The sequence below is a fragment of the Aquarana catesbeiana genome, linkage group LG12 (assembly GCF_042186555.1).
Source record: "Aquarana catesbeiana isolate 2022-GZ linkage group LG12, ASM4218655v1, whole genome shotgun sequence".
NCBI classification, from domain to species: Eukaryota; Metazoa; Chordata; class Amphibia; order Anura; family Ranidae; genus Aquarana; species Aquarana catesbeiana.
Genome location: NC_133335.1, coordinates 24,726,937 through 24,741,560, shown reverse-complemented (window position 1 = coordinate 24,741,560; position 14,624 = coordinate 24,726,937). Strand labels below are relative to the sequence as shown.

The window sequence follows — 14,624 nt, the reverse complement described above, 5'->3', positions numbered from 1 at the left end:
GGGGGGTCTAGAACAATGACACACTGACACTTGGGGGTCCAGAACAATGACACACTGACAATTGGGCGTCCAGAACAATGACACACTGACACTTGGGAGTCCAGAACAATGACAGACTGACACTTGGGAGTCCAGAACAATGACACACTGACACTTGGGGGTCTGGAACAATGACACACTGACAATTGGGGGTCCCAGAACAATGACACGCTGACACTTGGGGGTCCCAGAACAATGACACACTGACACTTGGGGTCCCAGAAAAATTACACACTGACACTTGGGGGTCCAGAACAATGACATACTGATACTTGGGGTCCAGAACAATGATACATTGACACTTGGGGGTCCAGAACAATGACACACTGACACTTGGGGGTCCAGAACAATGACACACTGACACTTGGGGGTCCAAAACGATGACACACTGACACTTGGGGTCCCAGAACAATGACACACTGACACTTGGGGGTCCAGAACAATGACAGGCTGACACTTGGGGGTCCAGAACAATGACACATTAATATTTGGGGTCCAGAATAATGACACACTGAAACTTGGGGGTCCAGAACAATGACACACTGACACTTGGGGGTCCAGAACAATGACACACTGACACTTGGGGGTCCAGAACAATGACAGACTGACACTTGGGGGTACAGAACAATGACACACTGACACTTGGGGGTCCAGAACAATGACAGACTGACACTTGGGGGTCCAGAACAATGACACACTGACACTTGGGGTCTCAGAACAATGACACACTGATGTTGACCTGGGAAAAGTGTGTGGGCTGCTCAGGCTCCATGGGGAGGGGGTATGTAGTACATCCACAGATGCTGCCAGAGTGCTGACAGGGGATGGAGCCCGTCCTGGCTCCTGCAAATGTACAAGAAAGGAAGGGTGACCCCTGGAAGTCCATAGGTAAGACCTCTAGGAATTCTTGTATCCATCCTAAAGATCCAAAAGACCTCCATTTTGCAAAGAAGGGAGAAGCTGTCTCCGCCGTGGATCGGACAGTTGACTTTTTCAATGATTTGGTCTTTGAAGGTCTGTATATTTTGTTGATGAAATTGGTTGAAGTATTTCGCTATGTTCGTATTCATGTTGGTTCCAATATCCAACGGGTGATCTGTAATTCTGTATATAGTAGGAAGTGCAGCGCAATAAACAATAAAAATCACAGAAGAATATATAGGGATAAATTATTATGGCATAAAGTCCGGAAATAGTCCTTATTAAAGCTGGTGGACTACAAGTCTCAGAAGATTCAGCAAAAAGGCTCCACAGGTGACAGCCAAACAACAGTAAATGGTGACAGACCCTCCACCTCTGGTAGTATATCTATATCTCACCTCAATGCATGGACTCCTGAGCTAACAGGTAGTCAATGAAAGCAGATCCCACACAACAAGGTAAGTAGCTGGTGAATCAATAGGAACAGTTCCTCCAGAGTTTTCACATCAAGTGACGGTATCCAAATAAGTATGAAAAAAAAGATGGAAGGATCCAAGTGCTCACTGTGCAATATTGCCAGTTTAATTTATTAAAAGCCCAAAATTGGGCTACTCACATTATACAGGTAAAAAACAGGCTTTTTGTACAACCACTATGTACATGTATCATGTAGATGGCAGCGGGTGACGTCATCCAGGTGTGGTTCTCAGAAGATTTGCTGAATCTTCTGAGACTTGTAGTCCACCAGCTTTAATAAGGACTTTTTCTGGACTTTATGCTATAATAGTTAATGCGGCACAGTGGTGTAGTGGATAGCACTTTTGCCTAGCAGTAAGAAGGGTCACTGGTTCGAATCCCAACCTTGGCACTACCTGCCTGGAGTTTGCATGTTCTCCCTGTGCCTGCGTGGGTTTCCTCCGGGTACTCCGGTTTCCTCCCACACTCCAAAGACATGCTGGTAGGTTAATTGGCTTCTGTCTAAATTGTCCCTAGTATGTATGAATGTGAGTTAGGGACCTTAGATTGTAAGCTCCTTGAGGGTAAGGACTGATGTGAATGCACAATGTATTTGTAAAGCACTGCGTAAATTGATGGCGCTATATAAGTACCTAAAATAAATAAATATATATCCTTCTGTGATTTTTATTGTTTCCTGCGCTGCACTTCCTACTATATACATTTCTTTTTTCGTTTCTTGTGAAAAATCATAGGTGTTCAGCTTGCAAATTTTAAAATAGGGGGGTGTTGTTTATTTTTGCGCAGATTGCTCCTTTACCACTTTTGATCTGTAATTTGATTTGTCACTGAGACATCTGGTAGTTCGGCCTATGTATTGGATTTTACATGCGGTACACGTGATAATGTAAATTACATATTTAGTGTGGCAATTGACTAACTGTTTGATGGTTATGGAAAAGCCACTGGAGTGTGAGATTATAGTATGGGGATCGCCTAAAAGATTGACACTTGGGGGTCCAGAACAATGACACACTGACACTTGGGGGTCCAGAACAATGACACTCTGACACTTGGGGTCCCAGAACAATGACACACTGACACTTGGGGGTCCAGAACAATGACACACTGACACTTGGGGGTCCAGAACAATGACAGACTGAAACTTGGGGGTCCAGAACAATGACACTCTTGACACTTGGGGTGCCAGAACAATGACACACTGACACTTGGGGGTCCAGAACAATGACACACTGACACTTGGGGGTACAGAACAATGACACACTGACACTTGGGGGTCCAGAACAATGACACACTGACACTTGGGGGTACAGAACAATGACACACTGACACTTGGGGGTACAGAACAATGACACACTGACACTTGGGGGTCTAGAACAATGACACACTGACACTTGGGGGTCCAGAACAATGACACACTGACACTTGGGGGTCCAGAACAATGACACACTGACACTTGGGGGTCCAGAACAATGACACACTGACACTTGGGGATGCAGAACAATGACACACTGACACTTGGGGGTCCAGAACAATGACACACTGACACTTGGGGTCCCAAATGTCTTGTAAGATTAATATATAATCTTTATATTGATTTGTGGGCAGGTAGTGGTTAACACCCGGGTGTTTCTTGGTGGGTTTTTCCTGGGTCCCCCCCCCCCCCAAGTCCTGTGTGCTTTAAAAGGGACAGAGGCTCAGAACTGGGGTTCTTTTCTAGTTGCCCTTCTGTTAGTTTAGTTCTGACCTGTCCCTTTTGGGTTGGACTCGCTCAATGCCATTACCAGAGTCTAGATTTCCAATGCCATGAAGATGTCAAAGTTCCCCACTGACCAGAATTCCTAGGACTTTCAGTCCTTCCTGAAGATATCTATCACCCATGGACTCTTTGCTATGCAGGTATGCTGGGGCAGCCACAAGCCTGAAGTTAGGGATGTTAGAAGAAGACTGCACTTTATTCCGGACTGTTGTCTATATATATATTATCATGTTAATTTATTCAAGTAAAGCATTAGAAACTTTGCCTTTGCATGCTCTGATATTACTAATTATGCAAGTAACCGGCACATATAGTCACAGTTTGGGTCACTAAACAGATTGTGGTGTGAAAATAACAGTACAAGAGTTAATACAGTGTGAAGTACAAGCAAGTGGTTACCAAGAGTAGGAAGGTTTTTTAGTAGCCTGTTGTAAGCCTGTACACGTGACAGGTGGGATAGCCTCTTGCAGTGAGGGAGATGTTGTCTGCACTCCTTCAGCAGCGATCCTTCTCCCATAGCTACAGGAGCAAATCTGCACTGCAGAGACCTCCTTCCTGTACACATGTAGGGAGGAAGTGCATGCATGGAGTCTGCTCTAGGTGCATGCTGGGACCCCATAGCGTTACTGGGGGAGAGGTAGTGGATAAACACTGGACAGGTGAAGAGGGCATCGGCTCTGCGTGTCCCTTATAAATGCACAAGGGACTGTGGTGATATACAGTAACATTGAAAGAGTTTATTAGAGTTCAGTCGTCTGTTCAAATAAAGGTACCCCCCGTGTAAGGTAGTGACTCTATTCAAAGTGCCTAGCGTAGCTCAGAAGAACCCACTTTGGGGTAGGCCTTTCATGTGACCCTTGCTTGGTGCCCAATGAAGAGGGGAACATGGAGGACGTGACGATCACCCTACCCCCTCTTACATCCTATCTTGGATTATACTGAGATGGAAAGAACCTGAGAATGAGACCTGAGACTGCTATTTTCTGTTATCTGTTATCAGTGGAGTACATGTTTTTAACCACTGTCTGCGAGCACTGATCAGATGGTGGTTTCCTAGCATGCTCGCTCAATAGAAGCCGTTCGGGTGACCAGCTTCTGTCAGACAGGGAGCTGTACACACAGGGCTGAAAACTGGCCGGTTCCTGCCAAACTGACCGTTTTCGGCTGTGTGTATCCAGCCTTAAATCACAAGTATGATTCATTTCCTTGGGGTTATTGCCAACTAATTTAAGATGAACAGTGCCAGGCAATTTGAGGTCCCTTCAAGATCTGATCATTGAATTAAGAGTCTAAACACCAAGGATTACACCACAACAATGTGACACTGATACTTGGGACACAATAACACAAAAACTTGGGGGGCCCATAAAAAGACAAACTAACACTTTGGGATCCTTGAACAGTGACACAGAACATTGGCACACCAACAGAGAAGGTCTAAAAACAATAGCAAACTCACACTTGGGGTTCAGAACAATGTTACACTGACATGTGGGGTCCATCAACAATGACATTTGACACAGATATTCTAGAATAAACATACACTGACACTTGGGGGTCCCAAAACAATGACACACTGACACTTGGGGTCCCAGAACAATGACAACTGCAATTTGGGGGTCCCAGAACAACGACACACTGACTCTTTGAATCCCAGAACAATGACACACTGACACTTGGGGGTCCAGAACAATGACACACTGACACTTGGGGGTCCCAGAACAATGAAACACTGACACTTGGGGGTCCAGAACAATGACACACTGACACTTGGGGTCCCAGAACAATGACACACTGACACTTGGGGTCCCAGAACAATGACACACTGAAACTTGGGATCCCTAACAATGACACACTGACACTTGGGGGTCCCAGAACAATGACACACTGACACTTGGTCCAGAACAATGACACACTGACACTTGGGGGTCCAGAACAATGACACACTGACACTTGGGGGTCCAGAACAATGACACACTGACACTTGGGGGTCCAGAACAATGACACACTGACACTTGGGGGTCCCAGAACAATGAAACACTGACACTTGGGGTCCCAGAACAATGACACACTGACACTTGGGGTCCCAGAACAATGACACACTGACACTTGGGGTCCCAGAACAATGACACACTGAAACTTGGGATCCCTAACAATGACACACTGACACTTGGGGGTCCCAGAACAATGACACACTGACACTTGGGGGTCCCCGGACAATGACACACTGACACTTGGGGGTCCAGAACAATGACACACTGACACTTGGGGGTCCAGAACAATGACACACTGACACTTGGGGGTCCAGAACAATGACACACTGACACTTGGGGGTCCCAGGACAATGACACACCTACACTTGGGGTCCCAGAACAATGACACAGTGACACTTGGGGGTCCCAGAACAATGACACACTGAAACTTGGGGGTCCCAGGACAATGACACACCTACACTTGGGGTCCCAGAACAATGACACACTGACACTTGGGGGTCCCAGGACAATGACACACCTACACTTGGGGTCCCAGAACAATGACACACTGACACTTGGGGGTCCAGAACAATGACACACTGACATTTGGGGTCCCAGAACAATGACACTCTGACACTTGGGGGTCCCAGAACAATGACACACTGACACTTGGGGGTCCCAGAACAATGACACATCGACACTTGGGGGTCCCAGAACAATGACACACTGACACTTGGGGGTCCCAGAACAATGACACACTGACACTTGGAGATCCCAGAACAATGACACATGGGGTTCAATACAGATAATATTTATAATAAGTGCTATAGGCCCTTTGCTTTATGTTTGTATTAAAAAAAATAAAACTTGTGACGTAATTAAAAAAAAGACAGATTTCCGCAAGTAGAACATGACCTTTATTTCTGAAGTGAAGTCAGGTTGATTTTTGAAAGTTCCCTGAGACAGGAATCACAGTATCTGAAAGATTATCACAGAACAACAGCAAATCAGCCTTGACCTTCATTGCAACCTTTTATTATTAATATTATTTTTTTTTTGTTATTTTACTTTAAATATTAACAGGATTTTTTTCACATAAACAATCACAGAACAGACTCACAAACATGACAAAATAAATATACAAGTTTCACAAGTTCATTTTCATTTTTTTTACTTAAATAATTAATAAATAAATACAGCATTTTAATATACTGTTGTCAGTGCCTGGAATATCGTGGCCCTTTTTGTGATGGAGAAGGACGCAGTGGGTTGTAAAAATGTACCACTGAAGCCTTCACCAGCAAAGAAAGGGGTTACATAAATTAAAAAAAAATTACAACAAACAAAAAAAAAAAAAGAAAAAAATAACTTTTGTTTTTCCCTTTACCCAATAAAATGAAACTAAACAAAAATATCAAAACTCCTGCTTTATAAAATATCTTTAAAAAAATCCCATTGCTTAAAAGAATAAATAACAAAATATATAAAAAATAACTAGGTTTTTTTCAAAACTATTAGCTGTAGATAGTGTATTTTATTTTTTTTCCCCCATGGAATATAATCTGTGAAAAGTTTTTTTTTTTTGTAGTTACTGTTTTTCCATATTTTTTTCTTTTTTATCTTTTTGCGCTTTCCCCTCATTGACATGGGTGTCCAGTTAAAATAGGCAACAAAAGAAAAAAAATGAATAATTTAAAATAAACTTTAAATAAATATGAAATGTGTGGATTAAAAGGAATAAATTACAACCGAACTTGTTAAAAATTAAATAATTTACATAATTAATTAAAACTATCGCTATGTTTTTTTTTCCGTGGAAGTGCAGCTGTTCTACGGGTTATTATGCTAACTGCTTCGTATTCACAAACTTCGTGGATTCTATTTACAAAGCTAGGGCTTTTTTCCTTTTTTTTTCTTTCATTTGCAAAGTACATGCAAGCTTTAAAAACCAGAACTTGAAGATGTCGGATTGTACAGATCCAATTATTTCTTAGGGACTTCATTCTCTAAAACATCTCTACACCATAAGGATAAAATAAATTCTGGATTTTTTTTTTTTTGCCCGTCAATTTAAAATACGTATCCACGGAAAGCCTCAGTGCACTAGTCAGTAGTTTTATTATTTTTTTTTTTTGACAGGCAGTCAGTTAAGAGTTCATGTAGGTCCTAAAGTGCACAGTGAGAAGTTAAATGGTATTTTGAACCCCGTCAGTGCTTTTTTTTTTCATGCAATAAAATTTTCCTAACAGTCCCCAAAAAATAAGATTATATGGGGTGGAAAGGATAAATATGAAAACAATAAGGCTGGACTTAGCAAATTAAATTTTTTTAAAAGTTAAAGAAAACACTTAGAACTATCTTTTTTTTATCTCTATGCCTAAATACAATAACCTATTATCTCCGTTACAAAATAATTTGAAAATACGAGCTGTTAATAACTTTGTTAGGAGCGGTATTATTTACAAGGAAATGATTACAGAACTTAGGACCTGACAAAGGTTCCCTAGCGTTTTCACCGGAGTTCATAACCAAGGTCTAGCCATGGGTTTGCCTAGGTTTTTTTTTGTTTTTTTTTTTCTAGTTCACAACTAACATGTAGACGTTAGATGTTTAATTATAGGTCAGTTATCTAGGGTTAGGCATAGGTTATTCAATTATCTTCCTTTCAATGGGGTCCAGGTGTAGGGTTTACCTGTATCTGGTTAGCTAAAATCCAGACCTATATTAAATAGTTATGCATTTTTTACCAGGATTCAGGACTAAGGCCCAGGTATGAGTTACATGCTTGGCTGTTACTGAAAACAGATATAGGGTGAATGCTTGTTTTTTTTTTTTTGTTTTTTTTTGTTTTTTTTTTTTACGGACGAACAGATACAGGTCACTTAGTTAGTTTCTTTTATGGGGAAATACAGTGGGGAAAATAATCATTTGATCCCCTGCAGATTTTGTAAGTTTGCCAACTTACAAAGAAATGAAGGGTCTATAATTTTTATCATAGGTGTATTTTAAATAACAGAGACAGAATATCAACCAAAAATCCAGAAAAAACACATGATACAAATATTATAAATTGAGTTGCAATTCAGTGAGTAAAATGAGTATTTGATCCCCTTCAGACCAACAATAATCTCTATCTCCCACAGACTGGCTACAGTAGGCGCTCATGTGGTACACAGATTTGTCTTCTCAATTTAAGAAGGTGCTCCTAACGACATCTCGTTATGTGTATAAAAGACACCTGTCCACAGAATCTCCTTCTTCCATTCAAACCTCACCATCATGGGCAAGACCGAAGAGCTGCCTAAGGACATCAGGGACAAGATTGTAGACCTGCACAAGGCTGGAATGGGCTACAAGACCATCAGCAAGAAGCTTGGTGAGAAGGAGACAACTGTAGGAGCGATTATTCGCAAATAGAAGAAATACAAAATAACCATCAATCGCCCTCGTTCTGGAGCTCCATGCAAGATTCCGCCTCATGGGGTAAGAATGACCATGCGAAAAGTGAGGGGTCAGCCAAGAACTACATGGGAGGAGCTTGTGACTGATCTCAAGGCAGTTGGGACCAAAGTCACCAAACAAACCACTGATAACACAATACGCTGCCATGGATAGAAATTCTACAGTGCCCGCGAGGTCTCCCTCCTCAAGGCACATGTACAGGCCCGTCTGAAGTTTGCCAATGAACATCTAAATGATTCAGAGAAGAATTGAGAGAAAGTGCTGTGGTCAGATGAGACCAAAATTGAGCTCTTTGGCATTAACTTGACTTGTCGTGTTTGGAGGAAGAAAAATGCTGACTATGACCCTAAGAACATCATCCCTACAGTCAAGCAGGTGGAAACATGATGCTTTGGGGCTGTTTCTCTGCTAAAGGTACAGGCTAACTTTGTCGCATTGAGGGGCCAATGGATGGAGGCGTGTATTGTAAAATCTTGGATGAGAACCTTCTTCCCTCAGCCAGAACACTGTAGATGGGTTGTGGATGGGTCTTCCAGCATGACAATGACCCAAAACATACCGCCAAGGCAACAAGGAAGTGATTCAAGAAGAAGCACATTAAGGTCATGGCGTGGCCTAGCCAGTCTCCAGACCTTAATACTATAGAAAATTTATGGAGCGTGCTGAAACGTCGAGTTGCCAACCGAAAGCAATCCTTAAGGGTTCAGAGAAGATCTGTAAAGGAGAGTGGACCAAAATCCCTCCTGAGATGTGTGCAAACCTGGTCACCAACTACAAGAAACGTCTTACCTCTGTGCTTGCCAACAAGGGTTTCTCCACCAAGTACTAAGTCATGTTTTGCTTGGGGTTCAAATACTTATTTTACTCACTGAACTGCAACTCAATTTATGACATTTGTATCATGTGTTTTTTCTTGATTTTTGGGTGATATTCTGTCTCTATCATTTAAAATACACCTATGATAAAAATTATAGAACCTTCATTTTTTTGTAAGTGGGCAAAGGTATAAAATCTACAAGGGATCAAGTAATTATTTTCCCCACTGTAGAGACAGATTGCCTACTTTCTAAATTTCACGGTGAAGGATCATTGACTTATTTGCCTTTCACTGTGGCATAGACATAGGCCACCTAGTCATCCACTTTTCCCCTAATGTTCACCTAAAAGCCTATTATAGGATTGGAAAATGTATTGCAATTAATATACAACTGTTTTTCAGCTGTTTTCCTGAATAATTAAAAAAAATAAAGGTTAAAAATAAAAATGTCCATCAAATTTACATTTAGGCACAGCAGACTCCATTAAATGCAACAGATATTGATGCTCTCGTAGGCGGGGTGGTACTGCTATCTTTTTCGTTAAAACCAAAGAACTGGTGCCAGGCATCCAATTGAAAAGGCATCCCACCCCTTTCCTGCGAGATGCAAGGAACATCGTTGCTTTACAATTCTTGCACTGCAGCACACAAGGGACAAGAACGATACCGAATTAAAAAATAAATAAATATAGACACGTTAACATGACACAGAGATCTGGCCCTCCCACATCCACTCGACATCGGCAAATTCACGTTTTTTAAGGACGTTCACGTTAGCAATGCATTTTTGAAGCGGCTAGTTTACTGATCTCCAACTGCTCATGGTAGGGTTAAGACACAAAAAAAAAAAAAAAGAATTGCGCAGTTGGTAACTCCAAAAGCTTTCCCTGAGAACCGATAATCCTTTGCGCTTCTGTCGGAATTAGAGAACTGCTCTTCAAATGTTTCTCGCAGAAAAAACAAAAGTAAAAAAAATAGTAAGGACTCTTCTTTTGTATAATACTTTGTCTTTATCTTCCCCTGCCAGACGTAACTGCAACAGAACACAATGACTGACATGGCCCAGACAGTTCATCCGTGGAAAAAACGCTCCCATTTTGGCTTCCAGTTGGGTATGGTCCATTGTACAAATCTCATGGATTTGCGGCGGTCAAGTCATTTTTCCGGGATCTCGTACGCGGGATGCAGACAGTGGGGGCTGGCTTGTGACCATTCTTCACTTGTGAGAACCTCCTTTTCGCAAGTGATCCCCACATTCTGTCTGATAGCCACATACAACGGACGGAAAAAAAAATACAGTTTTTGTCCAACTTTTTGGGCTTCCTCATTTTCTTTTAAATTATTTTGGTCCTTTAAGTTTTGATTCAAAGTACAAACCGCGAAGGTTCGTGAACCTGAATACTAAATGGGAAAGTCCATCTATTCCCTTTTTTTTTTTTTAGACCTGAATACCTTTAACCGCTTGTTTGATACTTTCAAGCAAAGCTTTGTTCTCTGGGTTTTGGTAACACTCTTTGTTACTGTACATGTCGGTTAGGGTGTTGACATAGGAATCAAAATTCTGTTCACTGATGGGCTCCTGTTTATAAGAAGAAAGCAAAAACATTATATTTTAAAAATAGTGTTGATTGTTTATACAGTTTTACATTCTATGACAGCCTTTCTAAACTCTTTCAACACAGAGGAACCCTTGAAATAACTTTCTGGTCTCAGGGAGCCCCTGCTAAAAAGGACTATCTACTGTACAACTCATGATGCATTAGTGTGATGGTCAGTGGAAAGAATTCCCCCCTTACAGATAGCTAAAAAGATCAATGGTGTCAGTGGGAACTTATCTAACAGGCAGAACTTGCTTATTGCTTAAGGAAACCCTAGCAACTTCTGGAGGAACCCTAGGGATCCATGGAACCCTGGATGAGAAACCCTGCATTAGTGTGATGGTCAGTGGGAAGAATGCTCCTAACACTTGTCATTGGGAAGAATTACCCCCTTATAGATAGCTAAAAAGATCAGTGGTGTGAGTGGGAGCTTATCTGAGAGGCAGAACTTGCTCATTGCTCAAGGAACCCCTAGCAACCTCTGGAGGAACCAGGGCATCCATCAGAAATTGTGGGGCCCCTTACAAAGCTTTAGGCCCTCCAAGCCTGACCACTAACATTCCCCACTGGCCGTCTCTTCCGATTCTGCTCACTAACCATCCCACCAAGTCCTCCAGTGCCTCAGCCCCCCTCAAACCTGTACGCTTTCAGCCCCCCTCAAACCTGTACGCTCTCAGCCGCCTCACACTTGTATGCTTTCAGCCCCCCTTACACCTGTACACTCTCAGACACCCCTAACACCTGTACGCTCCCAGCCACCCCTAACACCTGTACGCTCTCAGCCCCCCTCACACCTGTTCACTCTCAGTCCCCTCACACCTGTACTCTCTCAGCCCCCCCCCCCCCCACACCTGTACGCTCTTAGCCCCCCCTCACATGTGTATATATGACACACACAGGCATGTACACACACACAGGCATGTACACACAGAGACATGTACACACACACACACAGCCACCCCCCCCTTCCACCCCACTTGTACAACAGCCCTTACTTGTAAGGTGATCCTCCTAGTCCCAGCTCTTGTTTCCACATGTGGCCGAGACACAGATATGAGCTGCATACAGAACACTGAGTATAGGCAGCTCACACAAGGGGTGCACATGCAGGAAATGGCCAGAGGTGGCAGCAAAGAGCTCGAAGTGAGCTCAGTGACACAGAGCAGCAGCTGCTGACTCACACTCATACAGAACCATTCACGGAGCTCCTCTGCACCCGCCTCTGCCTTCTCACATCCCTGCCAGTTGGCCGGGCCCATTCAGATGCTCGGGCCCCATACAAGTGTATGGGCTGTACCCCCCTGATGGCAGCCCTGCCTAGGGTTACATGGAACCCTGGTTGAGAAGCCCTGATCTAGGCAATAATATTTTGTAAATAGAGAAAGAAAACTGCTCTGTATACCAATAACTTCTAAATAGCAGCAAACTCTGCTGCGAGATATACACAGGGGAAATACTGTTTAAAAAATAGAAATGCACGCTAACACCTGAAAATAAAAAATAAATGCTTACTAACATATAAACCTATGATGAATAATAACAATAGATAATGGTGAGCCACGTAAACATCAATATTACTAAAGATCCACGGAGATTAGGTGGGATTAGAGAATGTTCCTTGGTAGGTACCATAAGATGGCATCACATCCCCCATATAAATAAAGTTGCAAAAAGTCAAAAAATAGAAATCCTCATCGTGATGTATCAGATCACACTGACAAACAAAGTGAAATCCACCACCAAGCTGAATTGCTTGTGGCTAATACCCAGCGAGGGCCCTTTTCTCACGGGATATCAAGGAGATGGCAATCTGACCAGATAGGCTTTCACAACACATTGGTAAACCGGATGGTCATATTTTTCCACTGCGTAAGGGATCTCCGTGGATATTTAGTAATATTGATGTTTAAGTGGCTCATCATTATCTATTGTCAATATTCATCATAAGTTTATATGTTAGTAAGCATTTATTTTTTACTTTCAGGTGTTATAGAGCGCAACTCTATTTTTTAAACAATACAATTTTGTAACTGTCAAAAAATGTTAGGAAAAAAAGTGAAGCATGGGAACAGCATTTGCTTTGAGATAAGTACTTATGCTATAACAATGACTCACAAAGATCTAGAACCACATTTTTGGTGTTAAGTGATGGTGGAGTTTGACTTTCTGTCTAGTCTTAAAAAGGAGGTTTTTGGGTTTATCTGTGAGACAACTCACCAAATGTGGAAGGCGAATGTTGGTAAGACTTCGTATGAGGGCATGACTCAGTCCAGAAAGTTCTACAAATAGGGCATCGTTTTGCTCCTCGATGACCTTGTTTTCCTCTTCAATGTTCTTCAGATTCTTTTCCATTGATGTTATCTGTTGTCATTAGAAAAAAAAAATCATTAATGATTTGCAGAATTAAAGCTGAGAATGCAGCCTATCCATTCACTAGAAATCGGTGACATCACTAAGTATGCATCCTGTTCATTTGTTAGGGACAGATGACATCACTGAGAATGCAGCCTATCCATTCACTAGAGATCAGTGACATCACTGAGAATGAAGCCTATCTATTCACTAAAGATATAACTAGGCTAGACATGTGCGCCGTCAATAAATTTGTTTTGTTTCGTTCCGTTCCGTATTAGAATTAATTCGTATTTCGTAATTCGTGTCCGAAATTCAATTTGGATTCGTACGAAATATGAATTTTCGTTAGGTTCGTTAACTTCAGGTTTTTAACTTTTAGGTTCTTTAACTTTTCGTAACAATTACGAATGTTCGTTATGATGAATTTATCATTATGAGGTGTTTCCACCATCCCTGTGCTGAGTTCCCGGGTCTGAGTGTACACCCGCTGTGCCCATTATGAGGGGTTCCCACCATCCCTGTGCTGAGTTCTTGGGTCTGTACACCTGGTGTCCCCATTATGAGTGGTTCCCACCATCCCTGTGCTGAGTTCCCAGGTCTATACACCTGGTGTGCCCATTATGAGGGGTTCCCACCATCCCTGTGCTGAGTTCCCAGGTCTATACACCTGGTGTGCCCATTATGAGGGGTTCCCACCATCCCTGTGCTGAGTTCCCAGGTCTATACACCTGCTGTGCCCATTATGAGGGGCTCCCACCATCCCTGTGCTGACTTCCTGGCTTTTTAACTTCGTAGGTTTGTTAACTTTTCGTAATGCCACGTACACACGGGCGGACTTTCCGGTGGACTTTGCGACGGTCTTTCCAATGAACGGACTTGCCTACACACAATCAATCGAAGTCCGACGGATTCCTACGTGATGACGTACGACCGGACTAAAATAAGGAAGTTCACAGCCAGTAGCCAATAGCTTCGGTTTTAGTCCATCGGACTAGCATACAGACGAGCGGACTTTTCGACCGGACTCGAGTCCGTCAGAAAGATTTGAAACATGTTTCATTTCTAGGTCCGTCGAACGTTTGGGGAAAAAAAAAAGTCCGCTGGAGCCCACACACGACCAAATTATCCAACGGACTCCAGTCCGCCGGACCAAGTTTGCCGTAAAGTCCGCTCGTGTGTAGGCGGCATAACAATTACGAATGTTCGTTATGATGAATTTATCG

At 42.5% G+C, this 14,624-nt stretch overlaps 1 protein-coding gene across 2 annotated transcripts in view; it reads right to left on the bottom strand.

Moving 5' to 3' along the window:
• Positions 1-6,063: 6,063 nt before the first annotated feature.
• The window catches only part of MYT1 (myelin transcription factor 1), a 94,243-nt gene continuing 85,682 nt past the window's right edge, over positions 6,064-14,624 (bottom strand). For both annotated transcript variants that reach the window (XM_073607427.1, XM_073607428.1), the window contains 2 exons: positions 13,264-13,407; positions 6,064-11,027 (listed from right to left, as the gene is read on the bottom strand). In XM_073607427.1, the coding sequence (XP_073463528.1) occupies positions 10,887-11,027; positions 13,264-13,407 (285 nt within the window). In that variant the 3' untranslated portion in view covers positions 6,064-10,886. The remainder of the gene's footprint in view (positions 11,028-13,263; positions 13,408-14,624) is intronic.